The 24,982-nt window shown below is 55.0% G+C and overlaps 8 protein-coding genes across 8 annotated transcripts; 2 read left to right on the plus strand and 6 right to left on the minus strand.

Moving 5' to 3' along the window:
- Positions 1 to 253: 253 nt before the first annotated feature.
- CMQ_2901 (carbamoyl-phosphate small subunit) lies at positions 254 to 1,814 on the minus strand (the record flags this gene model as incomplete). Its single annotated transcript, XM_014316979.1, has 3 exons — positions 254 to 486; positions 551 to 668; positions 729 to 1,814. The coding sequence occupies 3 exons, from the start codon at positions 1,812 to 1,814 to the stop codon at positions 254 to 256; spliced, it is 1,437 nt and encodes a 478-aa protein (XP_014172454.1).
- A 690-nt stretch (positions 1,815 to 2,504) lies between these two features.
- Positions 2,505 to 3,448, minus strand: CMQ_3172 (electron transfer flavoprotein beta-subunit; the record flags this gene model as incomplete). Its single annotated transcript, XM_014317250.1, has 3 exons — positions 2,505 to 2,587; positions 2,648 to 3,317; positions 3,398 to 3,448. 3 exons carry the CDS (start codon positions 3,446 to 3,448, stop codon positions 2,505 to 2,507), a joined length of 804 nt encoding a protein of 267 aa, XP_014172725.1.
- Positions 3,449 to 3,871: 423 nt separating this feature from the next.
- CMQ_3082 (zinc finger protein gcs1) lies at positions 3,872 to 5,176 on the minus strand (the record flags this gene model as incomplete). Its single annotated transcript, XM_014317160.1, has 3 exons — positions 3,872 to 4,210; positions 4,277 to 5,065; positions 5,144 to 5,176. The coding sequence occupies 3 exons, from the start codon at positions 5,174 to 5,176 to the stop codon at positions 3,872 to 3,874; spliced, it is 1,161 nt and encodes a 386-aa protein (XP_014172635.1).
- A 763-nt stretch (positions 5,177 to 5,939) lies between these two features.
- Positions 5,940 to 7,381, minus strand: CMQ_3100 (rnp domain containing protein; the record flags this gene model as incomplete). Its single annotated transcript, XM_014317178.1, has 4 exons — positions 5,940 to 6,263; positions 6,339 to 6,572; positions 6,624 to 6,912; positions 7,173 to 7,381. 4 exons carry the CDS (start codon positions 7,379 to 7,381, stop codon positions 5,940 to 5,942), a joined length of 1,056 nt encoding a protein of 351 aa, XP_014172653.1.
- Positions 7,382 to 9,281: 1,900 nt separating this feature from the next.
- Positions 9,282 to 11,934, plus strand: CMQ_2638 (NADPH-dependent fmn FAD containing oxidoreductase; the record flags this gene model as incomplete). The annotated part of the gene is made up of 3 exons (XM_014316716.1): positions 9,282 to 9,422; positions 9,556 to 9,887; positions 9,972 to 11,934. 3 exons carry the CDS (start codon positions 9,282 to 9,284, stop codon positions 11,932 to 11,934), a joined length of 2,436 nt encoding a protein of 811 aa, XP_014172191.1.
- A 718-nt stretch (positions 11,935 to 12,652) lies between these two features.
- Positions 12,653 to 16,394, minus strand: CMQ_2632 (f-box and wd domain containing protein; the record flags this gene model as incomplete). Its single annotated transcript, XM_014316710.1, has 3 exons — positions 12,653 to 15,879; positions 15,963 to 16,233; positions 16,281 to 16,394. 3 exons carry the CDS (start codon positions 16,392 to 16,394, stop codon positions 12,653 to 12,655), a joined length of 3,612 nt encoding a protein of 1,203 aa, XP_014172185.1.
- Positions 16,395 to 22,015: 5,621 nt separating this feature from the next.
- On the minus strand, positions 22,016 to 23,004 carry CMQ_2591 (uncharacterized protein; the record flags this gene model as incomplete). Its single annotated transcript, XM_014316669.1, has 2 exons — positions 22,016 to 22,513; positions 22,984 to 23,004. 2 exons carry the CDS (start codon positions 23,002 to 23,004, stop codon positions 22,016 to 22,018), a joined length of 519 nt encoding a protein of 172 aa, XP_014172144.1.
- Positions 23,005 to 23,656: 652 nt separating this feature from the next.
- CMQ_3030 (uncharacterized protein) lies at positions 23,657 to 24,824 on the plus strand (the record flags this gene model as incomplete). The annotated part of the gene is made up of 3 exons (XM_014317108.1): positions 23,657 to 23,823; positions 23,902 to 24,510; positions 24,572 to 24,824. 3 exons carry the CDS (start codon positions 23,657 to 23,659, stop codon positions 24,822 to 24,824), a joined length of 1,029 nt encoding a protein of 342 aa, XP_014172583.1.
- Positions 24,825 to 24,982: the final 158 nt, after the last annotated feature.

The following is a 24,982-nucleotide window of genomic DNA, read 5'->3' on the forward strand; positions in this document are numbered from 1 at the left end:
ACATGGATAGACAAACGGAGGACGGACACGAGACGGAATCGGGACATTCGGGCAATTGGGCAGGGAGCAATCAAAGTTACGGGTAACTTGGGGGCTGCAAAAGATAAACGGACTATGCAATGGATCGAATTACTTTATCTGCACAGGGCACACTCGACGACGCCAAAGGGGCGATGAAAAAGGGGAAAAAAGTACAAAAAGGCACAATGGGGCCACATCCAATCGCTTGTAAACATGCTGCAGAGCGCCAGGCTTAGTTCTGGACGGCCTGGACTAGGGGCACGGGCTCGACGCCGACGCGCTCGCGGCTCATAATGTCCAGCAGCAGCTGGGACGGGCGGTTGTCCTTGTAGACCTTGGCGCTGTCCTTGTACATCTTGACGTTGGCGAGGTACTTGTCAAAGAGGAAGGCGCTGTCCATAGGGCCGCCCTTGGCCTCGGGGTGGAACTGCGTGGAGAAGATGGGGCGGGTCTTGTGGATCATGCCTGGGAGAGTTAGAGGTCAGGATACAGATGTAAGGTGTAGAGTGTACGGCGTGGTTGTGCTCACCCTCGTTGCTGCCGTCGTTGAGGTTGACAAAGTACTCCTTGAACTCGTTAGGCAGAGTGGACGTGTCGACGGCATAGCCGTGATTCTGGCTCGTGATATGGCATTGGCCGGTAGTCAACTAGGGGAAGTTAGCACAAGTCTGGCTGCCAAAAATTCACGATGCAAGGGGTAGACGTACGTCCAGCGATGGAATGTTGTGTGCCCGGTTGCCGTACTTGAGCTTGATGGTGCGGGCGCCAGTAGCGAGAGCCAGCAGCTGATGGCCCAGACAGATGCCCATAATCGGCACAGACGACTCGTTCATCAGGCGGCGCAGGTTGTAGATGGTTTCCTGACAATGGGTCGGGTCGCCGGGTCCGTTGGAGATGAAGACGCCGTCAAAGTGCTCGGCCACCTTGTGAATCGGGTAGTTGAAGGGGAAGACGGTGACGGAAGCACCGCGGCTGACCAGACTGCGCAGAATGTTCTCCTTGACGCCACAGTCGAGCAGGGCGACGTGAAAGGCCGCACCCGGCGACTCGACCACAAAGGGCGCCTTGGTGCTCACGCGCTTGACCAGGTTGATCTGGGCCGGATCGACAAAGCTCTCGTCCTCGTCCGCGTCGTACTCGTCGCCGATCGAGATCTTGGCCAGCGAAGAGCCCTGCTCGCGCAGATGCGTCACGATCGCCCGCGTGTCCACGCCCGAGATGGCCGGGATGCCCTCACGCGCACACCAGTCGCCCAGGCTCTCGACCGCCGTCCAGTGGCTGTACTGCTCGGCCACATCGGCCACCACCACGCCGGCACACTGGATGTGCGGCGACTCAAAGTACTTGAGCAGGTTGTACTCGTCCCGTTTGTTCGACGGCACGCCGTAGTTGCCGATCAGCGGCTGCGTGAACACGAGGATCTGGCCGCGGTACGACGGGTCCGTCATCGACTCGGGGTAGCCCACCAGCGACGTCGTGAACACTGCCTCGCCCGACACGTTCGAGTTGGCCCCGAATGCCGTTCCGTGGAAGATGGGACCGTCTCGGATCGTAAACGTCGCTTCCGCCTTCTTGGCCGGCGTGAACGACCGCTTGCGGCTCGAGGGCATCTTTCGGCCCTTGCTGCCATCCATCGACGCTGCACTGCTGCTCAGCCGCGTCTGTGATGTCGTGCCTGTCCGCGTGCCCATCTGCACCGCCGACATCCGCAGCATCGACATCCGGGGAGCAGCAGACATAGCCGCCACGCTGCCGGCCGGCCTGGCCAGTCGGAGAGACAGCTTGGACAACATTTGGTCGAGAGGGGTTTGGTGAGGTTAATTGAGCTTCTGCTGCTGTCCTAAGCTGAAAGTGCCCTCCACAGATGGTCTGTTGCACGTCTGTCAGTTCGAAGCAAAAGAGTGAAAATGCGGGGGTCGTGGTGGAAGATGAGTCAAACCCTGAAGAGCCTGATCGAGAGACGCATTGGGTGCACGAACCTGAAATGTAGTCCTGTTACAAGTGACAAGAGTCAGTATGCAAGTCCCAGTGGAAGCCAGGAGCTGTGCAAAAGCGGCAATGGCAGCTTGGAAAACGTACCTGGGAAGTGAAGATCGACGAGCGCCCGTTCATAAGGGCTAGTTTGGGCGATACAGCTCAAGTGGTGGGAAGTAAAGTAAGGTTGTGACTCGGAATGAGTTTGCGTACGCTGAACGCAATGGCAAATTTTGCTGCAATCGACCTGTGGGGAGAAAGGGGGAACAGCAAAGGGGAAAAATCCGGCCTGTGAATGACTCTTTTCGGTCTTATTCGCCATCCTAAAAACTTTTTCGTCCATTTTTTTTCCCCCTACGCCATAGCCTGTGGGGCTGTCTAGACCCTCTGGAGGGGTTACACCACTACGGGCCAGGGCTGCTCAGCTGCAGTGAGCTCACGTGACGACCCAACTTCTGGGATATGTATGGAGTAAGAAACGAGTATGATTCCTACTTTCAAGATGCCGCCTATAGCGCTCCCAGCTCCTTCAGCTTGGAGATCAGGCCGTCGACGTCCTCGACCTTACCACCGCCCTGGCGCGGTGCCGGTTCTGCCCTGTTAGCTGGATGCGCGCCTTGTAGTATGTAGCGAGAAAGACGAAAATACGCACCCGTGACCTTGAGAATGTTGAGCCGCTTCTTGGCAGCTTCATCGGCCAGGCTGTAGTCGGCCAGCGTCTTCTTGGCCAGCGGCTTCTTCTTGGCCTTCATAATGTTCGGCAGCGTCGCGTAGCGCGGCTCGTTCAGCCGCAGGTCCGTCGTGATGATCATGGGCAGCCGCGCCTTGAGCGTCTCGACGCCGCCGTCCACCTCACGCACCACCTGCACGGCATCGTCGCCGCCAAACTCGATGCGCGACGCCTGTGTCGCCTGCGGCCAGCCCAGCAGCCCGGCCAGCATCTGACCCGTCTGTGCCGCGTCGTCGTCGATGCTCTGTTTGCCCAGGATCACCAGGTTGCTGCCCTCTTCGGCCACCACCTTTTGCAGCAGCTTCGCCACCACCAGCGGCTCCAGCTCCGCCGCATTCTCGTCCGCTCCCTTGACCGTCGTGTCCACGTGAATCGCCCGGTCCGCCCCCATCGCCATCGCCGTCCGCAGCACGTCCTGCGACTTGGTCGGACCGGCCGAAAATACCACAATGTCCTCCACTCCTCCCGGCGCCCGCTTCTTCTCCCGGATTCGCACCGACTCCTCCACCGACAGCTCGTCAAACGGGTTCAGACTGTGCTTCACCCCCGCCCGCTCCACCCCCGTCTGGGCCTTGTTGACCCGCGGCTTGACCTGTGCCCCCGACTCTCGTTAGCTCTCGGCCGTTGGCACCGCTGTGCATTTTGCGCCTTTTCCCCCCCAGACCAGCTCACCGCATAATCAATCACCCGCTTGACGGGAACGAGAATCCGAAGCGCAGACATTCTTGCTCGTGTCGCTGTCGGGTCACTGTGAAATCCAATGGCTCTGCCGGAACGTCCTTGCTAGAGATGGTTTGCGCAGACACAGGCTACAAAAGCCCGCTGGATTCTCGCGCTTACTTGTGAAAGCTGCCGCGGCTAGGACCGGCTCCATACCTCGGCCGACAGCGGTGTGTCACGTGATGCACAGGCTGCCACTGCCGACAGCCGCTTCCATGAGTACCAAAATGACGCCTTGCACTCACAAGGAGCACAGCCGCAGCCTGTCTGGATAATAATGCAGTGTAAAAGGACAAGAACGAAGGAAATACATTCAGATCGAATCGTAGTCTGGAACGCCAAGAACGCATGGTGGTAGCACCCCAAAAACACCCCCCCTCTGCTCCCTCGGCTATTTAGATGTCTATTCTGTCGGTTCCGTTCTAATCACCAGTCGTCCCACTCGTCCTTGCTCTTTGCCCCGGCTGTGCTTCCTACTGAAGCACTGCTGCTGCCCCCGCCTTTGCCCATAGCTGCCGTGCCGATAGCACTCGACTCGGCCTTGCGCTGCTCGGCAATCGATGAGAAGTCGTCCCAGAAGTCGCGCTTGCTATCATCAATCGGAACCTGGCTGTAGCTGTACCCACGGGAAGTGCCGCCGGTGCCGGGACCACCTTCGACAAATCGGTTGAAGCTTTCCTGGGCGGTGCGCGCACCTTGTTGAGCCGACCGCGCCACATTGCCGCTAACAACACGGGCCTGAGCAGCCAGATCCGACTCGGCAAGCTACATAGAGCGTCAGTCGGCACTCTTCTCACGTTCCTTGTCCTCCTCGCTTCTTCTCTCACTTACCTGTTTTGCCGTCGGCTGGATGTACTCTGAGTTGACTGTCTTGGCCGTGGTGGTCAACGTGCTGGCAAACCAGCCAAAGCCTTTGGTCAGGGCTGCCACCGGATCACGCTGAAGGTCTTCAAAGGCCGGCAGGCTCGAGTCGTTAGTCCGTCCTGAAGATGCCGGCATGTTGCCGAAGCCGGCGTAGCGTCCGCCCTGGCTGGGAGGAAGGTCCTCTGACCGAGACGCGTTCTCTGCCCCCAGACGAGCAAAGTATTTCTCGTCCACCTTGATCTTGCCGGCCGTCCCGACCCCTGCTCCCGTCCCACTGCTCAGACTTGGGCTGGCCGTGCGGCTGCCCCCCAGGCTGCCACGGTTGTCCCGCGGCCTGTTCTTGTTCGCCAGGGCACTGGCTGACGATGTGGTCTTCTTGCGCTCGCTCGGCACGTATTCACGGCCATCCACCTTGGCGCTCAGACGCTCCTTCCACTCCTCACCCACCTCGCCCGAGTACCGCTCCGCGATCGTCGCGTCATCCCATGCCAGTCCGCGCATCTTTGTGTCCGCGTGGTTCTCGAAAAAGTCGTGCCACGCAGCGTTGCCGCCGAGGCGCATGCGCTCAATCTCGCTCGACTTGAAGGCGTCCATACTGATAGATCGTACGAAAGAGATGTGCACACCCAGACCGCGGTGCACGCCGGCACATGACAGGCAGATGAAGATGCCGAACTTGGGCGACGCCCACTGTGGCGATGGGGCGCCGCAGTCGCAGCAGAGGCCGTTGTTGGATTCTTTCTGGATCGATTGAAGCTGCAGAGAGCGCCAGTGTCAGGATCTCGCCACAAACCAGCGCGCAATCACCTCCAGCTGGAATATGCACCAACGCACCTTCGACCGCGTCTCCGGGTCGACCTCCCACATTGCCTTGGAAGCCATCGTGCCAAAAAATGACGGCCCCTTGTCCTCGTCTGTCCAGGCAGGCTTGTTCTTGCAAGTCGCAGTATCGATGGCGTCGGATCGTGCGTGCACTAGACGTTTTGGAGTAGAGCGTACGCGGAAGTTTGCCGTCTGCTTCTGTGTCTCCAGGGAAACAAATGTGAGAACCGCCAATTTAGCACGGGGGGTTATTAAGGTCTAGATCGCCGCTATGACTTCCCACCACTCGTTACGGATTCCTCCGCGACCCACTGTTCGCTAGTCTACAGCCTGGACATAAAATAGGAGGCTTGCTACGTTGACGTCGTACGGAGTGCTCTACACAGCAACAGCATCAAGGTTCAACCCGTATTAATTTAGATGTCGCTGTGCTAAGATTCCACGGCAAGATTAAGAATAGGCAAAGAAAATGCGAAGCCGTAGACAGATGCAGCGCAGGTCTCCCGAATGTCTCTACTCTGTACCAGCCATGTAGGATAAATAAAGCACCCATTCCAGAAGACGCCAGGAAAATTGCCACCAAGTCCACTGCTTGTTTATTTGACTCTCCAGCTCTTCCTTCACGAAACATGTTCACCATCATAAACAGACCTGTCAACAGGAGCACAGCAAATACCGAGCCGAGATTCACGCAAGGCAAAATAATCTGTCTTTAACGATGGTAGCTCCCCAAAGGAGAAATTGACAAATAATATTTCGAGGTACCTGCCATCATTTGCCGTTGCGAGAGCACGTCACAGTGAAGTGCTTAGGCCGTGGCTGCCGGAGCCTCAGCCTCAACGGGGTCACCGTTGGTGGCCTCAACACTCTCGGAGGCAGTCGTCTCCTCGTCGGTCTTGTCCGGGCTGTCAATAGCGACCTTGACAGCGATCTCACGACCATCAATCTCCTTTCCGTTCATCTCAGTCACTGCCTTCTGCTGCAGCTCCTCCGAGGCCAAGGTCACGAAGCCGAAGCCGCGTCCCTTACGCGCCTCTCCACGGGCCTGCAACTTCTTGATCATGAACCGGGGAATCGGGCGAAGAGCGATCTTAGCAGTCGACGGCTCGTAAGCTGCAAAGAGTTCCTTGAGCTGTAAACGCAAGGTGTGTCAGTCATGCTCCGTCTCACAGCCTGGCACAACAGCAATACGCGAATCTGAACCCACCTTCTCCTCAGTCAAGTCATACGGCAGGTTAGCCACCATGACCTTTGTCTTCGAAGGAATGCCGTCCGCAGGCGGGCCACGCTCACGACGCTCACGGGGTGGGCGTGGCTGGCTGGCCTTCTTAGCAGCATCCTCAGCGGAGTCCTTGGTCGTGGCATCGTTCGCAGCCTCGGCGGGGGCATCCGTAGCGGCCGCTTCGGATGCCTCGCCCTCAACAGCAGTTCCCTCCTCGCCCTGTACATATCAGTATGAAGCCCGGCATGCAGGAACAAACGCTTTACTCACGCTAGAACGGCCACCTCGGCCACGACCAGCACGGCCACGGCTCGCACGGCCGCGGCCGCGGGTAGAGTGGCGGCGACGTGTGCCCTCTGCACCCTCGCCGTTGGCACCGTCCTTCTCACCAGCGGGCTCCGGCTTGCGAGCAAGCTGGACGGACACCTTGCGCTCCAGAATCTCCTGACCAGAAAGCTCGGTGACGGCACGGTCGGCTTCGGTCGGGGTTGACAGGTCAACAAAGGCGTAGCCAACCGGGCGGTCAGTACGGGGGTTCTTAGGGATCGAGACCGACTCGCTAGCGGAGAAATAAGAGTCAGCATGCGCTCCTTATTCGTCAGGGCCACCACGAGATGAACAGATGACAGGCCACTAGCCACGGCGTATAGACGAGTTCCAACTTGGGAGTCAGGTGCTCCACGATGTGGGGGCAGAGGCATACAAATCACAAAAAGAGCGGGAAGGGAAAGTAGAGCGGAGCATGAGCAAGGCGGCGGTGAGCATGCTTGCTGCGCACCCGCACGCAAGACAGAAGCAGGTTCGGTGAAAAGGACCTACACAAGATATCCCTTGAAGAACTCCTTAAGCTCCCCTTCAGTTGTCGCGTACGCGAGGTTGCCGATGTAAAGTCGGCGGCCCTCGGCGGCGCTGGCAAGGAAGGCGTCGTTGGCCTTTTCGTCAGGCTTGCCAGAGATGGTTGTGTTGGCCAGAGTGGCAGCAACGTCGTTGACGGCGGCGTCAGTGACTTTCTCAGCGGTGACAGACATTGTGATGCTGGTGTGCGATGAGATCGGTTGATCTATTAACTGGTATTATTTGGCGTTTGGGTGGTGGTTGGACGAGTTGACGTTTTGAGATCACACGGATTTGACTCTGGAGACGAAGGGGAGCGAGCAGGGTAGCTTGGTGCCCTAGAATACAGAGGGAGAAGGGGGGGAGGCGGAAGACAAAATTTGTCTATTGACTTGATTTGCTTGTGATGAAGATCTTGGAGGTTGGTGGTGTAAGATGGAAAAGGGAGACAGGGAGGGAAAAGGAGACGAAAATTATATAGGGGAGGCAAAATAAGCTGTCGCACGGGAGCTGGCTTCGTCCAGCTTATTTTTTTTCTATTTTCTTCGAGAAAGGGAAGGTGGCGCACATTGACAGGGGTTGCGGAAGGTACCAGATCATACATTCTATGACGGAAGGTACAGGTGACTTGCAACGTTCAAACGTCAGGGGCAGGCGCAACCAGCGCATTGCATTAGCGATTCAGTGCGTTTGGGCAGCCGTTGGCACCGAAATTTCTTCAAGGACATGCTCTGGCGCACCGACCAGGTCGCACTTTCCCCTAGGATTCTGTACTATTATGTTATGGCTACGTATCTGACAGCTCCTTCCGCCGATATCCAACATCAGAGTACCGCCAGAACGGCCGAAAATTCACGTCATGCGTCGACGTCTGTCGGTAAAGCACCCACGCGCATCATCCTATGTTGATCCGCCAAGTCTCCTAGGTTGCTACGTCTTTGCGAGCATGCGGTTTTCAGAATTATGGTTATGGGCCCAACCAAGGACCACCCGTAACTGGCTATGAACGTATGGGTGGCACCTGCCCCTGCTTCGCTTGCTGTTGCCTGCTGTTGCCTGCTGCAAGCAAAAGGAAGCAGCAGCCCAATTGAGGTTTCGTCCAAAACCGGCAGCTAACTTCGAGAATAATAGCCCTTTTTCCCTTAGTTGCCCATTCTGTGCACTTATCCGGGGAAATAGCGATTTGGCAGGTAACCCAAACCCGTCTGATTGGGCGAAAAGGACGAATCAAAACATAGACAGCAGCATACATGCCCAAGCGCGTCGCTTCTCTATGCCGCCCTGCGCATCCACCCCGCAACTCAATTCTAACGCAGATGAGATCTTAATAAAAAGTGACAAGGCAACATACCCGTTGACTCACCAGGGGCAGGCCTCAGATGTAGCATTCGAGAAACTTTCATGCAGAACGAAGAAGAAAAAGAAGAACGAGACAAGAATACTCGCAGAGGCTCAACTCGTCATCATGCGAATTGGGCAGCACCGACCATGGTAGCACATACTAACACCCTTAGCTTCCCATTACGGCCCAACATCAGGTGCATAATGTCTGCTCGCAAAGCGTACCACTATTTGGACTGCGTAGCTCAAAGAAGAAGACCAAATATCGGAGCAGTGCGGCGCAATTCGCCAGCCCTCTCACGACGTTTCTCGCTTCCACAACGGCCGAAATCGGCCAGCGGTGGACATTGAGCGCCACAAGTACCCCGCCATATAGTGACGTATGGGCAAGTACTTGCGTTAGGACAAACTAAATTTTGGTATCTGGAAGTCGCGAAATTTGCAATAATTTAGTTTTCTCGTATCTTCACATGCAAGCTGCACAAACTGCAACCCGACAGACTGCATCACACCAATCAGAATCCTATACTCAAGGAGAGTCTCTTTTTCCAAGTCAAGCTGCATGAACCAAATAAGGTTGACGGAGCATCTTTCTTCCTGATAGCGGCCGGTTGGCAACGGGCGATACCGTATCGTTTTAAGCCGACCGTTGTACACTTTCAGAACGTCGTATCAGTAGGGCGATCAAGTTGGTTGCGTGTAATAGAGCGACGGCCCAGACCGGCAGGAGCATCCAATTTTTTGTTTAAAGCAATGGCTCTCTCAGAACGCCGAATCCTCATCCTGTATGGCTCAGAAACGGGCAACGCTCAGGAGAAGGCAGGAGAGATCGATAGGCTATGTCAAAGGCTACGATTCAGCACGGAGTTGGAAGAGATGGATGGTATCAAGTTGGTATGTCCAATCTTATACCCGTTTACTCTTGCTTGCTTGCAGCTATACAACATACTCTTTCCTTTTTCTATCAGTACACAGAGCCGAATCCAACTGCTTTGTTGAGGACACTACAATGTGCTGACACTGACAGAATACTTTGCTCTCGGACTTCAGCCTGGTCATATTCGTCATATCCACGACTGGACAGGGACAGTTTCCTAAAAATGCTTTGGGTTTTTGGAAGAGTCTGCGCAGAGCTAAACTTCCACCAAACTGTCTCTCGTCTGTTCGGTTCACCACCTTTGGACTTGGCGACAGCTCTTATCAAAAGTGTGCTACCCGAACCATTCTTGTTTTCCTGTCGATTTTCTCACGCCTGTATAGATACAATTGGGCATCAAGGTTGCTTCGCAGTCGCCTCCTTCATCTAGGAGCCCAGGAGGTCTTTGATCGCGGTGAAGCTGATGAGAGACACGAAGACGGGTAAGTAGTCTTTCACCTCCTGAACCTGTGCATGATATTTGCTTGAGCCCCAGCTGACAAACCTGACCCTCAAAGAGTTGACAGCATTTATCAACCGTGGGTTCAGAATCTGAGAGAATATCTTCTGTCCAGCTTTCCACTACCCGCTTCTATTGACCTCATCCCAGCCGACCATCCTCTTCCACCTCGGTACTCTCTGAGGATCATGCCCAAGATGGAATTAGATACACCAGATGAGATGCCTATTGATAGCGCATCCGCCGCGCAGTCTCCTGACCTTGCCACTTCTATATTCATCGCCAACAGAGAGAGGAACGCAGCTTTGTCTCATGTAGAAAGGCCACGATCTAGGCATGAACAAGACGACGAAGACTGGGATCGCATCAAGAGAAATTTAGCAGTGAGAGCGCGGCAGGACACAAAGACCGCTCCCGTCTGGCTGGGTAGCTCGCCCGTTGATATCCTCGATAAAGCCAACATCCTGAAGGATGCTCCAGAAAAGTATCTCCTTCATAAGTCACCGGCAACTCCTGCACCAATAGAGTTCCCAAAAGCCGTGATTTCCAACATTCCCGGTACTTCGTTGGCCAGAGTCATCAGCAACACGCGAGTGACTCCTCTAGGTCATTGGCAGGATGTTCGCCTGCTTACGTTGGAAGTCGCCATTCCGATAATGGACAACCTCAAATACTCCGCTCACCCAGGGGATGTGATTGTGCTGTACCCCCAGAACTATCCAAAAGATGTGCAAAACCTCATTGACATGATGGAATGGGGGGCAGCTGCGGATGCGAAGATGGAATTTGTCAACGGATACATGCCCAAGGGATTCCGTCTACAAGAGGGGGCAACTCTGAGAGATATTCTCACGAACAACATTGATTTCACCGCAGTGCCAACACGAATGTTTCTCGAAAAGCTGGCGGATTTTGCAACGAACGGTGACCAAAAGGAAAAGCTGCTGGAGCTTGTCATGCCTCAGTTTTCAAACGAGTTCTATGACTTCACATCACGACCTCGTCGCACAATACTAGAGGTGCTTGCCGAATTCTACTCGGCAAAGATACCTGTAACTCACGTACCCGACATGTTTCCGATAATTCGCGGACGCGAGTACAGCATCGCCAACGGTGGTTGTTACTGGAATAAAGTGACTATTGAATCAAAAGAAGCGAAGTCAAAGAGCAGCCAGCACCCAGAACGAGGACCGAAGCAAGCCTCGCTGCCTCGTGGAGAAAGAAGCAGCACCCAGAGCGAGCCCACGGCGTATAACCCACAGGTGACCGGACTTGTCACATATCGATTTGAGCTTTTGATTGCTCTAGTTGAGTACAAGACGATTATCCGAAAGCCACGCCAAGGCCTTTGCTCGCACTACATCAAGCATCTACCTGTTGGGACACCGCTCAGAGTTGGCATAAAAAATCAGACACCGCCGCCCAACGGGCACCTTGCTGCGCGGCGCCCTCTAATTGCAATCGCAGCAGGGACGGGAATTGCACCGATCCGAAGTCTCATTCACGATCGTAGCCTTCACGACGATGTTGCCGAAACGTTGCTATTTTTTGGATGTCGAAATGAGGCTGCCGACTTCTACTTCAGTGAGGAATGGGATAAGACAAAAGCCCTCACTGTTATTCCTGCATTCTCTCGGGACCCAAAGACGGATAGCAAGGCCGCCTTGTTCCAGCAGCAAAAGATGGATGATCTGGTCGGAAACACATCCGACCACTATCTGCGAATGCAAGCTGGCCTTCCGCCACTGGACGCGCTGTCGACTAGCAAATTGTCGTACGCCTATGACGAAGGAAAGAATTACGTCCAACAACTGATCAGACGTCACTCGGAGAAGGTATGCAAATTACTTGCTCAGGACGCCATTATCTGCCTCTGTGGAAACAGTGGCCGTATGCCTAAATCGGTGCGGGAGGCTCTACGGGACGCAGCTATTATGGGCGGCTTTTGCAAAAATGAAGCAGAGGTCAAACAGAAAATTTTCAGTGACAAAGCTGGAACAAGCATAACCTTTTGGGAAGAAACCTGGTAGACGGTTGGATTATCAGAGTGGATGGTTATTCCGCTTGGAATGCGGCGTTACTAATTGCTTTTTTATACATCACGTTTAGGCTTCCGTTGCAGATGGTTATACTTAAATTGCAGAGGATCTTCACACAGGGTCGTCTGCTTATCGTCCATATTTTTTACGAAAGAAAATTACTAAAGGCTCGCCTCAAAGAAACACACGAGTGAGCGTATACTAAGGATATTACCTGGTTATTGATCTACGTGGCCTGACGTCTGGTATTTTTTCCACGGCAAACAGAAAATTCGATATAGCGTTGCAGAAGCGTCCTTGACACGACGAAGATGTTATCTAAGATAGCCGAGGTTGTGTTTCGTTGCTAAGTAGCTAGAACTCGAAGTTAGAGGTAAGGAAGGGAAGGAGCGCGCACTCTTTGTTGTTTCTGTCTATTCTCACATGAAGAGAGCCGTGCTATTTGCTGGTCGTACCTAGAAAATCCATGCTCTGCTCTTGTCACTCTCACTAAGTAATCCCGAATTTTCGATTCGTAGCCGACACTTCAATATCTGATGCTGATGAAGCTGATGCCCAAAACTGACAGGGAGAGACAAACTGCAGTAGTCACTTTAACTATCGATAGAACTATGGAACGAGCAAAGCATATAAAAGGGAGGTGCAACAATGATACGACCAACAACAACACGTCCTTCTTTCTTTCCAGCCTCTGATTATCTCGATCTCCTCAAACGTGTTTGCCCTTGCCCTTCCCCTTGCCTCTGACCTCCAGTGCAGGAAATTCCTCCTCTTGGTACAAGGTCGCCGCCAAGACAGCATCGTTTTCTTCCTGCTCCTGCAGCAACAACTGTCGCTGCTCTTCGTCTTGCAGACTAAGGGCCAGCGCCAACCGGAAGTCGTCGTCTTCATTGCCACCGCTGCCGCCATCAACAGCCGTCGACGAGCCAGCATCGGGCCAGGACGATGACGTTGTTGCTACCGCAGGTTCCCACACCTGCGCCTGCATCTTTCCCTTTCCCTTGTCTTCTCTCTGTTTTGCCGGTCGATACGTCACAGAAAATTCACCGTTGCTGTCGTCATTGACGCCCTCCATAAGTGACAGTCGGATGGCGCGCTGAATCTGCAGCTCAAAGCCGTCATCGGTGACAAATGTGGCCGAAGCAGAGGAAGCAGCCAGAACAGACGGGCTCGTGGCTGATGGAGGACTCTGCTGCTCCGACAGACTTGCCGCGGGCGTCAGGGTCTCGGCTGCGCTGGATGAGATCGAAGATGTCAACGATGCCTGGTCGGCCGACGAGCCGTTGGCGCTGTCGGGGCCGCTGAAACCGCTCGAGCGGACCTGCTCATCCAACAACGTCTCCTGCGACATGATCTCGGCATAGCGAACGGCTTCCTCCTCGGTCAGATCGGCCAGGCCGACACCGAAACGATTGCACATCCAGGAGCGGTGCCGCGAGTCGTCCTCTTGCTCACGCCGCAGCTCGGCCGTTTCAGCAGCAATATAGCCGTTCTCCCGCACGCCTAATCGCCGACTGACCAGCTGTCCATCTGCCGTAGCGTGGCGAACACGGCGCAATCGCTTCCGGCTCGATCCAAAACTGTTCGAGCTGTACGACCAGTACCGCAGCAGAGTGCCCACGGCCAGCACGCCACGAAGGGCTGTCGGGTCCGGGTCGAGGAAGATGGCTCGCACAACTGAAAAACTGGCCCGCGAAAACTCGGGACGTGTGTGAGCTAGATGGCGTGGCACTCGCCCCTGCGATCTCGAGTTCAGCGTCCGGATCGGCTCGACCGTAGACGCCAAAGGGTCCCATGCCTGCACCAACCCGTCGCTTCCACCATGCACGAGAAACAGTGACGACACAGCCAGGCTTGAAACCTCGGGCGACTCCGTCTGGATCACTCGCAGCGGCCGCACAGACGGCACCGCTGCAGCTGCTTCCGACGACGACAATGATGACGTCTCGCGCATGTTCCACACAAACACTGCGCCAGTCTTGGTTCCAATAGCAATCCATCGCGCTCGACGGCCAGGAATTTCCCCACTGTAAGCGCTATCTAGCTTCCCGTCCATCTGCTGGACCAGAGGGTCTTCAAAGGGCGCCGACAGGGAGAAGACACTTAGATCTACCGCAGTGCAAGTGATCTCCGTGTGCATATTGTTATTGCCCGTTTTGAACGACAACTCCGTCGATTGCCAACCGGCAGTGGGGGTCGACCGTCCATCTGCAGCCGCTTGTACTCGAGGCACTACAAGTACGCGAGGCTCTTGAGGGGCTGGTGTATTTAGTCCAGAACCAAAGACTGAAAACACGTGGCTTGGCGTGGGCTGCAACTCTGAGCGGACAGGAGAGGCAGGAAAGGCAGGAGAGGGCGCTTGTGTCGTCGCGCTCGTGGCAAAGCGGGTGAAGCGGGTAACCGTGGCTGGGCGTCCATTTGGCTCGATGCCACAACTGATGACGAAAACACTTTCGCCCGCATTGCCGTCAGCTTCAGTGCTATAGCCACTGCGGCCACCGCTGAAATCCACCTCGAGCTTCCGTCGCATGTCCCAGCCGTCGTCGTACACAGATCTGTAAGTAGCAGGCGTGAGATCGATAAACTTTTCAATCTCGCGAGCCTCAGCCACTAACTGCTCCTGGCTGAGTTTCATCGAGTTGGACGACGAGCGTGGCGGTGACGGAGATGCTGCCAACACAAGCGATGCATTCTTGGCATCAAACCAGTCCGACGTGGGTGACCGACGGGTCAGCTCCACGAGCTCCCATCTTGCTGTGCGACCGGCCTGCCATGCCAGCTTCTCATGCACGTCAGACAAACGCTGGCCAAGTGCAGGAGCCGGACTCGCAGCTGGCGTGGGGACATCCTGGAGATAGTACACCTCTCCCAGGGCATTCAGTGCCACGGCCCAGACGCGGCCCATCGCCCTCCGTTTCTCGCTGAAGCTGTCATCGGCTTGTATGGCGATAATCGGAATGCCCGGACACAGCACCCAGCGCGCAGTCACTTGGTTGTGCGCGTACCGCGATCCAGAGTCTGCCTTTGCCAAGGAGTAGGCGGACACAACACCCAATGTCGTGCCTGCTAGCATCGCAATCATGGACCGAGTCACCGCGGGGACAGCAGCCGACTTTGCTACCCACACTGCAGAGACAGCTTCCGAGTCTTCGGAAATGTTGGGGATATCTTGGTCCTGAGCCGTGCTCCGGGTTCTCGCATGGTTCTCCAGGTAGGAAAAGCCGTGGCTGCCCATGGCGCGATACAGAGGACGGCCTCCAGGAAAGCCCTCGCCGATGATGCTGCCATAGAGCTGGCTGATATCCATGACGTTGGGAACTGCTGCCGGCCCGTCGTGAAGTCCGTATGGCGTCAGCTGGGGGAATATCTCGTCCAGCTGTGCAGCAGCGAAGGATTCTCGAGCGCCCCAGCTCTCGAGCTTGCCAATGGCTGGGTTGCTTGCTGTGGCAACGCCCAAATCCGAGGCTCCATGCACAACCCGGGCCGACTTCTTTCCTGTGCTGGAAAACACGGCGTGCAGGCGATTTACCATCCATGGTAGCTGGGAACTGTACGTTATCACCGCCGTGGCCTTCTTTACGCCTCCACCAGGCCGCACCGCCCCAACGCTCTCGCCATTGGCACCAATGATAGCTCCAGGCTTCCCAGAAGCAATGCTTCGAAGCAGGCGGGTTCGCAAAAGATACTCGCTCCGCCACGATGCTAGAGACGTCAGTCGTGAGAAGAGAGGAGCTTCCGACTTGGCCACATCTTCTAGCACAACAGGCGAATTGGAAGTGTCTGAATGCGAACCCGGCTCCTGTCCTGGAAAATAGCGCCGGAAGGCCATGCGCCATGCATGCGGGGTGGTGATCAGAGAGTAGAACCGCTTGGAAACGAGGGCGACTGCAGCATGAGAGCCAGGCTGCAAGTAAGAGAAGATGTGCGTCAAGATTTCTGTTTTTAAAAAAGCATGTGAGCAAGACCTATCGAAAAATGGGTAACTGAATCGCCGAAACTCAGACTCAGGATTGTCTCACCATTTGGAAAGTCGACAAGCTGTCTTCCCTGTGAAGGAAAGCCAGGAAAAAGGCCGGCATCCGGCAGTGTACCATGTCCACGCTTCGATGTCGAAGGGGTAAGAGCCTGCTCATACTCGGCGATACGCTGGCCCGCAGGAGTGACGGCAGCAGAAGCGGCAACAACAGCATCTTCGGCAGTCTTTTCCCCAGAATGCGTTTTCGCCTGCGAGTGGATATCTCCAGGCCGGGTAGCTTGGACGCTCAATCGACGCAGCTTTTCGTCGAGCTTCTTGATATCCACAGGGTTTGTGTCGGCACGAGTGCCCACAAAGCCACCCCCAGTGCTGGCGCACTCGACGTCACCGACCGGAAAAGAGGGGTCGTTGTGGTGTTCGCCATGCTCAGAACAGCGGGGGTCAGAGGCGCCCGGACAAGGATGGTCGAGGCCATGTTGGGTAGAAGAGGATGCTAAAGTCGGGGAGATGGTAGTCTGATTCGTCTGTCCTGAAGCCTTGGAAAGCGCGCGTTGCATAAAATAAACTGGAAGGGAAGACCCCAATTTAGGTATTATTGAGGCGAAAGACACGTCCGAAACTGTGCTCAACGATAAGGGCACAGGTCGAATGCAGGCAGGCGGGAGGCAAGACGGGAGCGTCTAGTTGGTTGCGAGCGATATCTAATTCTAAGTTGAGCAATGGGAGCGGAAGGAGGAAGTTGCGGCAATGGCCCTGTCTGTGTCGTCGATTCTCTATGTGCGATGATTCTATGACTCTTGACACAAAAAGCTATCGATGAAGTTTCAAATCGGGCAATTTTCCAATTCCCGAATCGGCTGCACATTTTTCCGACCGTCCTCTCCGATAGCCGTGCTCCGTACCCGACTTCCTCCTATTGCGAGTACTCTAATATACAGGATATATGTTGTCATCTTGATCGCATTTCTTTCCCACGGAGCGCTCGAGCCACTCTACTCCGTACTATAGGACCCCAAATTGCAAAAGCTATCCGGAGAGTGCGCCCCCAATCCGATATTTAACCCTTCTCCATACAGATGTGCGCTTTCTGACATCTGACAGATTGCCTCGGAAATAGGGCAAGGAACACGGGCCGCCGAGAAGCCCCATCACGCTGTGTACTGAACATACGAAAGTGCCTGTCCACGGCAACAAGTAATAAACAGGGCCTCCAGCTAAACGGTTCCGGGCAGCTGCATGGATCAACGACGCCGTACGAGTATGGAGGCATTCGTCGCACATGTCGTGTGAAGTCATGGGGCTTGCGAGTGCGTACTCGCACAGCGTACGGAGTAGAGTGAGACACACCAATAGACTCTCGGATGAACCCCTCTCGGGCTAGAAACGCGGAGCCCCTTGCTTTGTCAACCACGAGACTTGTGCGCGAAGCTACATAGTATCGCAAGGAGGTCGCACGCAGCTCACGCACAACACAAATACGAAGTACGGAGTAGTCTGTTAAGACAGGGTTCCAAAGACGAAACGATTTGCCAGGTGTGAGTGGGTAGCGGACAAGACGCACTGTGCAGAACTGCATTCCGGACTTATGATGGTGATATTTCCGGAAAAAGTTGGACGGGCCAAAGTCCAATGCAGAGTCCCTTGTTGGAACATGATAAAATAGTGAGAAACCGTCGACCGTTGATGGCGGGGCACATCGCTCCGTAATAAAGATGTGGAAGAAGAAATATGGAAAGCTTATCCTGGTTGCATCCTGCCGCTCGACTCTGTTTTTTTCTTCTGTTTTTTCTTTTTTCTTTTTCGTCTTCCACATCCAAAACATTGCTCTGCCCTGCGTATCTCATATACTCGTATGTACTCCATGCCAGCGGTAATACGGCAGTCTGGTTTGGCCCATGTCCGCTAGGGCGAGATTGCTTTGAACATAAAGTCCCTGCGCGGTGCAGGAGCAACTGCTACGGGGAGTGGAGGCGCAGCAGCGCGCAGTCCAGTCGGGTCGCTTAAGGGGCGGACGCCTGGGACTTGCAGGGTGGCTGATTACTTATCATCAAAGGAGCAGTGCTGGTACACGTCAGTGCGTTACAGGGTGCAAAGCATGATTGCCGTGGCGCAAAAACGGCTGTTCATTTTGCTGTGGGGCCTTGAACACTACGAGTAAGATTGTTACTATGTACGGAGTAGGCTCTTGCTGGAGGCAGACGTTCCGGCCCGTTTCGTCGTTATCCCGAGCGAAGGAGAGGCGACACGGAGTCGAGAGATGACGGGGTCTTCCGTGAGACGGCTCTCGCGGTGGATATGGATAGAGTACGTGTCTACGGAGTCATCCGGTGGGCTCTGTATACGAAGAGGCGAGCTGGTGGCCAAGACGGGAAGGAGATGGGCTGCCTGATCCCGGTCGGATGCCCTCCTTCTTGTTTAATAAACCGCGCAAGGACCGTCCCAATTCTCTATGCTGGCCGGGCGCCTTGTTGGAAAAGGCGTCGTCCTGTGCAAATACGAGTGGTCTCCCAACATTTCTCATCAGGCCCACACTTGCATGCATCCATGTGCCGCAATACACGGCACGAGAACAGACTCTTTCAGGCCATCTGTGTCGTGCTGTTCAGTATTTTTATCCTACCTACTTTTTCTGTCATTCTCCTTTGTTCCATCCGGATATGTTACGCGGCAGACCCGTGCGGGGGATGCCAGGCTAACCTTGCCACGTACGATGTGTTTGCATAGTATTGGCCGGCTGCAGCCATGGGACGTACTCCGTAGAGTCCTCATAGCTCGTAGCTCGTAGCTCGTAGAATGCATGCGCTGCCCCATGCGAGTTTCCTGGTTAGGACGTCCCGCGGACTTGCCGCTCGAATCAGCTGATCGGTCTTCCGGATCGCTGTGACTGCTGGGCAGGATCTCTGGTCCAGCCGGCCGGTGTGAGCTGTATCAGGACCAGTGAGCAGCCGTGGCCAAGCAGCTATTCTCGTCACCGCATGCCAATACTCAGTGTTACCTGTTGACCGGCCACCGAAAGGGAGAGGGGGGGTCATAGCTGCACTGCTAGGAGGTGTTTATTTATATATATATATTTTATGTATCATTTTATCGCTACGTTTCCCTTGATTAGTAACAAAAGCAGAAACCCGGGAGAAAAAGTACGGAGCACTCCGTACGACGTAGCATGATCCCAAATCAAAAGCCTTGTCAGAGTTTACGAGACAAGGGCTGCGCTATCGGATCCGACATGCCTCCTTCAGCAAGATCAACGGTCGTTGGGTTTATTTTTCAATATTGCCAGGCAAGCCAAAGCTTGTTCTTGGGTCGGCTATCACATACGGAGTAGTACGTGCGCCACAGAGTTTTTCCACCTCCAAGCAGACAAAACGGCTCCCTGTTGCACATCACCCGTGCCGCCAGGGTTAGGTCTCTGCTTCGGCCGCTCAGGTGATCGTCTTCGTCATGCTGGCCCGAGGACGGCTGTGAGGGCGGAAGAAAAAGCGCTGGCTCGAGGGCGCATGTGCTGAAACGGTGGCGCTTTCTCTACACCTTGCTCTGTACAGCGATACGCCCTGGAAAGGCTTGAGGCCCCTGTACCCCTGTGCAGGTGCAGCCACCGGTCTTTGCGGTATCGTGCATTGCTCGTTGGCAGAACCCAACTTTTGATGCCCAACGCAAGGCGGCAAGCTCTGCCAGCTGTCGCAGAAGGCTACTGTGTATTATCGAGCCACCCGGGCTAGAACCAGAACCGGGTGGGGGCTCTTGCCTTGTTCGATCCCGACTTATCGCACTGTCGTAGTAGTGTGTCACGGATTTTCTGCTTCCCAGTATTACGGTTGCAGAAAACCGGGACGGTCTGACCACAAGACCTGAACCAAACAACGAGGAGAACGGAACATTCCACCATCAGGATACTGCGACACGGCTCGGCGTCGCGGGCCAGCAAGCACGAGGGAAGAAGGGATCAGAGAACACCGAGCAGCTGGTACGAATGGAGGCACGTATTATTACTCAGCGTATCGGTATGTGTTGGGCCTCACAGCAAGGTCTTCGTGCAGCCTTGTGCTCCGTATCTGGGTGAGATCAGACAGGGATGGCTGCAAAGGAAAGCCCATTGGGCCAAGAGAGACGGTTCACAGCGTACTATGTACTCCGTAGAAAGCCTTCTCTGGACGGGGGGATCGACTTTATGAAAAGAGAGCCAGAACAGGGGTGGCACAGACTGCTTTGGGTTCGGACCCCATCCCATTTCATAGCGTCCTTCTCTGCCGAATCCGAACCGTTTTGCCGTCCTGTGTAGCAACGCACTCGGTTCGGCTGCTTATCTCTGATGTCTTTTTCATGTTATTTCCCCCTATTCCCGGCCGCCCAACTCTCCTGCCTCCCTAATGTGCCAGCCCCCGGTCGCCATAATTGGTCGGTGTCATTTTCGGGAAAGAAAAACCCGCGCTGTTCTCGGGGCTATGTATGGTTCTGGCTAGACCATGACGCAGTCAAGCTTTAGCTATAGAACATCTAAATCTGCCATCCCGGCAGGCTGGAAGGGGCCTCACGGAGGAACCTTCCTCGTTAGTTGACTCGTAAGTCAGAAGTGGAACACCTGCAGAAGCATGCACAGTGTTTTGCGTAGTGCACACGGTGCATGAATGAAACAGCACATGTCCCGAGTTTATGACGTCCAGCAAAGCAGTCTCGGCTCACAATGAGCTGCCTTCTACAGCAAGCAACGCGTGGTCGCCTGCACATGCTGCGAAATAGCAAGATATGAGCACGATGTGGAATATGTAGCACAACCCATCGGATCAGTTTTTGGCCCCGAACATCTCGAAAGGCGGAGCATCTTGCGGACCTCTCACTCGCTTGTCCACAGCAATACACCGTACTGCTCCGTACGTCGATCCTTTAGTCAGACGAGACCCCCCTTCTAAGCACATCGTCATATTACTGGAATTTCCAAGGAGAAGCCTGGAGTCGCTCCCACATTTACAGGGGCAGGAGGGACGTCCCGTAGCTCCAACGATAGGTTGGATTCAACTACCCTGCAGATGACTGCATTATTCCGTGTGAGCGGGCCGTGTTCTGAATGGACGGCAGACTGTCTGGATGTTGGTTATACGTTGACAACTATACCCGCGGTATTATCCGCTGTACGGAACACAAAGTCAGCATTCGTACGGAGCAGGCGTCCTGGCCCAATAAAGATATGCACAATACCCGTACTATATGAGATACAGGGGGATGCCTTGTCTTACATAGTACCAGTCATTTTCGGGGGGATTCTACGACATCCTACAGGACGTTGGTAGACCACTCTAACGGTCTGTCCCCACAAAAACGATATGTCAACTGCTTGTGCATGTATTCGTTCTCTGTGCATGTATTCGTTCCCTGTACGAGTACTCCGTACTCGTACGGACTATTCGTCGGCATACAAGAGGATGAGACCCAATAGTCTGCGCTCATACGGAGTATTGCTTTCTTTTTCGTGCCACGAGTTCTACCGGCAATTTTCGCGAACGATGCGACAGAACGATACGAGTAGACTTTTATTTTTCCCTTTCACGACGCGCTCGAAGAATACGACAGGCGCGCATATACGGGAGTACGTCTCTATTCCGTATTTCCATACCTTTAGGCCATATATCCTACTTCTATGCACATATGCTGGATTGCTGTCTAGCGGCGCAAAATGCTTCCTGGAAGAGACTGGCGCTGCTGCTGATCGGCGGAGGTGTGTGGAGAGACTAGAATTGCTTGGGTATCCGGCCAGAAAAGCTCCGTACGTCTTCATTCGGGGCGGATTAGCGCACTTTGGGGCGACGCTTCAGTAACCACCACCTGTACCGTGGCGCCGGTCTCTCGTACTCTCTTTCTCGTACGAGTACGGGAGCATCTGAGTTGTGCTCCACAAGCAAGGTCTCGAATTGGACGGGGTTTCCCACGACTTGTTCGCCTGCCAATTGTTTCCAGCACCCCGACAGGCGACAGGGTGCCCTTACCATTTCTTACAGGGAGCGGGCTGCAACGCCGTATACGGACCGCTCCCAATACTCCGTGCTCCTGTACATAGTATTGCCGCTGCAGCCGCTACGGCAGGACAGCCGGGCAGCTGGCGACTCATACGAGCAGCACTTCTGCCCAGTCGCCCCGAGTTGCAGCACATCGTCTCTGTACAAAGTATCTTCCTTCGATCTCTTCTCTACATACAACATCGAACCCAACTCCATCGGGCAGAAGTGCACTCCCCTCTGGCCCCTCTGGGCTAGCCGCAGGCTGCGAAACCTGCGCTAGCAGAAGTCCTGAAGGGGCGGTCGGGTCAAAATAAGACAAGCGGGGCGTTGTTTCCAGGCCGAAGGCCCCCAAGCCCGCCTCCTGTGCGACGACGATCTTACTTGCTCCCTGACACTGCACACGCTTACTCCGTACAATGTATGCTATCTTGCCAGTACGGGCACGCTCTGCCTCGCCGCCCCGTCGTTCGTCAGCGTTCGCACACCAGGCACAACTAAGGCGTCCGAACCGGACCGCCGGTGTCGCTGCAGACCGCTGCTCTCTCGATGCGTGCGTGGTGTCGAGACGGCCGCATTGCTCCCAGTGTCGTATTCGGCCGCTCTCCTACATACTCGTAGTATGGCTAGTTTACACGTACATAGTACTCGTACTATTCTGTATATTGCCCCCCCCCCGGGGCTGTCTGTTTTCTCCAGCGTAACGCTCACTAGGCCCCCTTGCCAAATGCTCCTTCTCTTGCACCGCACTGTGCATCCCCCACTTGGACACTACGTAGGTATTACTGGCGCACCTGTCGCTTAGCACCACAAGTTAGCTTGCTCCTGTCCTTTCCCTTTCCAATAACTGCTCCGTACGGAGTGTGCCAGCTAGCGGATCCCCTTGTCTTGCTCCTCTTTGCTTGTGCACCTGCCTATTCTCCACCCCGGCCTTGTCGTTCCTTCCTTCTTTATCCCCTCTCCGGTCAGGGAAACAGCTGATCGTCTCTTTCCTTTTTATGTCTCGTCTGTGCTCCTCTTTTTCTCTTCCTCTTCTCACCTCCGCCTCACAAACAAGTCCGTTGAGTGTTTACCAACACGCCCGACCAACGCTGCCATTTTTACCCTCGGGCGACGACAGCTTCGACGACAATAGCAATACATCTTGTTCGTCTGCAGCACTCATCTGCCCGCCCTCGACAATTCATTGCCGCTCGTCGACACGCAGAGAAGCACTTCCGTTTGATACTGTTGAAATGACCGACAACTAGGCACACCATCAACCAACAAGATACTCCTTGTCATCGGTCTGCCTCGACAAGGCAGACAACGTGGTTGCGGCACGCTGATTGCCACCGTGATATTTCGAGTTGGCTGCTGGGTTTCTCTTCCCGCGCGCTTCGCCAATACCCACTAGGCTCGCCTCAATAATACCCCAAATTTAGCTGACCGCCCGAAACCGAAGCGGCAACTTCCCTCTATTTTCCCTTCCCCTTTTTGCATTCACACCCCCCACCCCCCCCCCCCCCCTTCTGCCGTCCCATAATACTGCTCCCAAGTCCCTGGAATCTATCTACGGGTCTGTTCCCAGCAAACACAACGTCGGGATTTTGCGCCACTTTGTCTCTTTTGTATGCTTGCTCGCACTTGCTCGCACTTTCACATCACCTCCTTCAACTCATGGAATTGTGAGCTCGACTTGCAAGTCAGTTCGATCGACACACCATAAACCCTCACAGCCGGGCACCGACCAGAACCCCCCCCCATCACAATGAGTTCACCAGCACAGGGCGGCCCGTCGGCCCCCAAGGAGAAGAAGGGCGTTAGCAGTCGAGTGTTGACGAGAATGAAGACGATGATCAAGAAGGCAGAGAAGCGTATTTCGCTGTCGGGACCCAGCAAGCCTGGTCCGTCGTCCCCTGCAGCTGCAGAGCCACCGTACGTATCTGTCTCACGAAGTTCGCTCCCATGACCCCTTTTCGGGCTATTACCTGTCGTACCGGCTAACTGTTGTAGTGCTGGTGGTGCTCCTGTTACTGCTGCCGTCATCCCTGCGGCGGCCACAGTCCCAGCCAAGAAGAAGGCCGAGGCAGCTGGTCTGGAACCGACAAAAGTGTCGCGAATGAAGCTCCACGAGGAGCGTGCTCGGAAGCTAGGTGAGCGCTTCGGCCTGGAGATACAGCTAAGCGAGTGGCATTCGACTGAGGGCGAGGCTCTGCGTGTCAACAAGCCGATCCGCATGCGCGTCCACCGCGTCTGCCACGAGTGCAACACGGAATTCGGTAGTTCGAAGGAGTGCACGAACTGCAAGCATGCCCGGTGCAAGAAGTGTCCTCGGTACCCGCCGAAGCGGACGGAGGCCGAGAAGGTGGCCAGCCGCGAGCGGCGCGCGCAGATTGTCAAGGAGCGGAAGGAGAATGCTCCCATCGTTCCGGACTGGGACCATACTCGCAAGCCGATCACTCTTACGATTCCGTCCAAGAATGGCGGCCGAGACCTGGTCTACAAGAAGCCTCGCCAGCGTGTTCGCCGGAACTGCTGCCAGTGCAACAAGATGTTCCTCGCAGGAAACAAGAAGTGCCCTGGCTGCGAACACGCCCGATGCACCGACTGCCCTCGGGACCCGTACGTTCTCACTGCCTTGCGGTCCGTCCTGTTTGTACGAGTGCTGACTGACATGAAACAGGGCCAAGAAAAACAAATACCCGTATGGCTACCCAGGCGACGAGTTTGGTGCCAAGTCTATACCTCGCTACAGATGCCAGGTGTGCAAGACCAAATTCCCGGCCGAAACAGACAATGGATCGGAATGCGCAAAGTGCTCGCATCCTAAATGTGCAGACTGCCCTCGTCTGCTGCCGCAGCGTGTGGAGCCTGAGCCGGATCCGGAGATTTTGAGGTCGATTGAGATTCGCATGGCCAAGATGAAGGTGGGCTGAGCTTTGGGTGTATCGACACGGCATTTTTTTTTCTTTCGAGCGACGAATGGGTCACGGGTTACGACCCGTCCCTAACGGACATGAACACGACGTTGATATTTATCTGGAGCGAAATGGGATAATTTTTGCGAACGGCTTCTTGTTTTTGTTGGTAGCGG

Source organism: Grosmannia clavigera (genome assembly GCF_000143105.1).
Source record: "Grosmannia clavigera kw1407 unplaced genomic scaffold GCSC_144, whole genome shotgun sequence".
Lineage (NCBI taxonomy): Eukaryota > Fungi > Ascomycota > Sordariomycetes > Ophiostomatales > Ophiostomataceae > Leptographium > Leptographium clavigerum.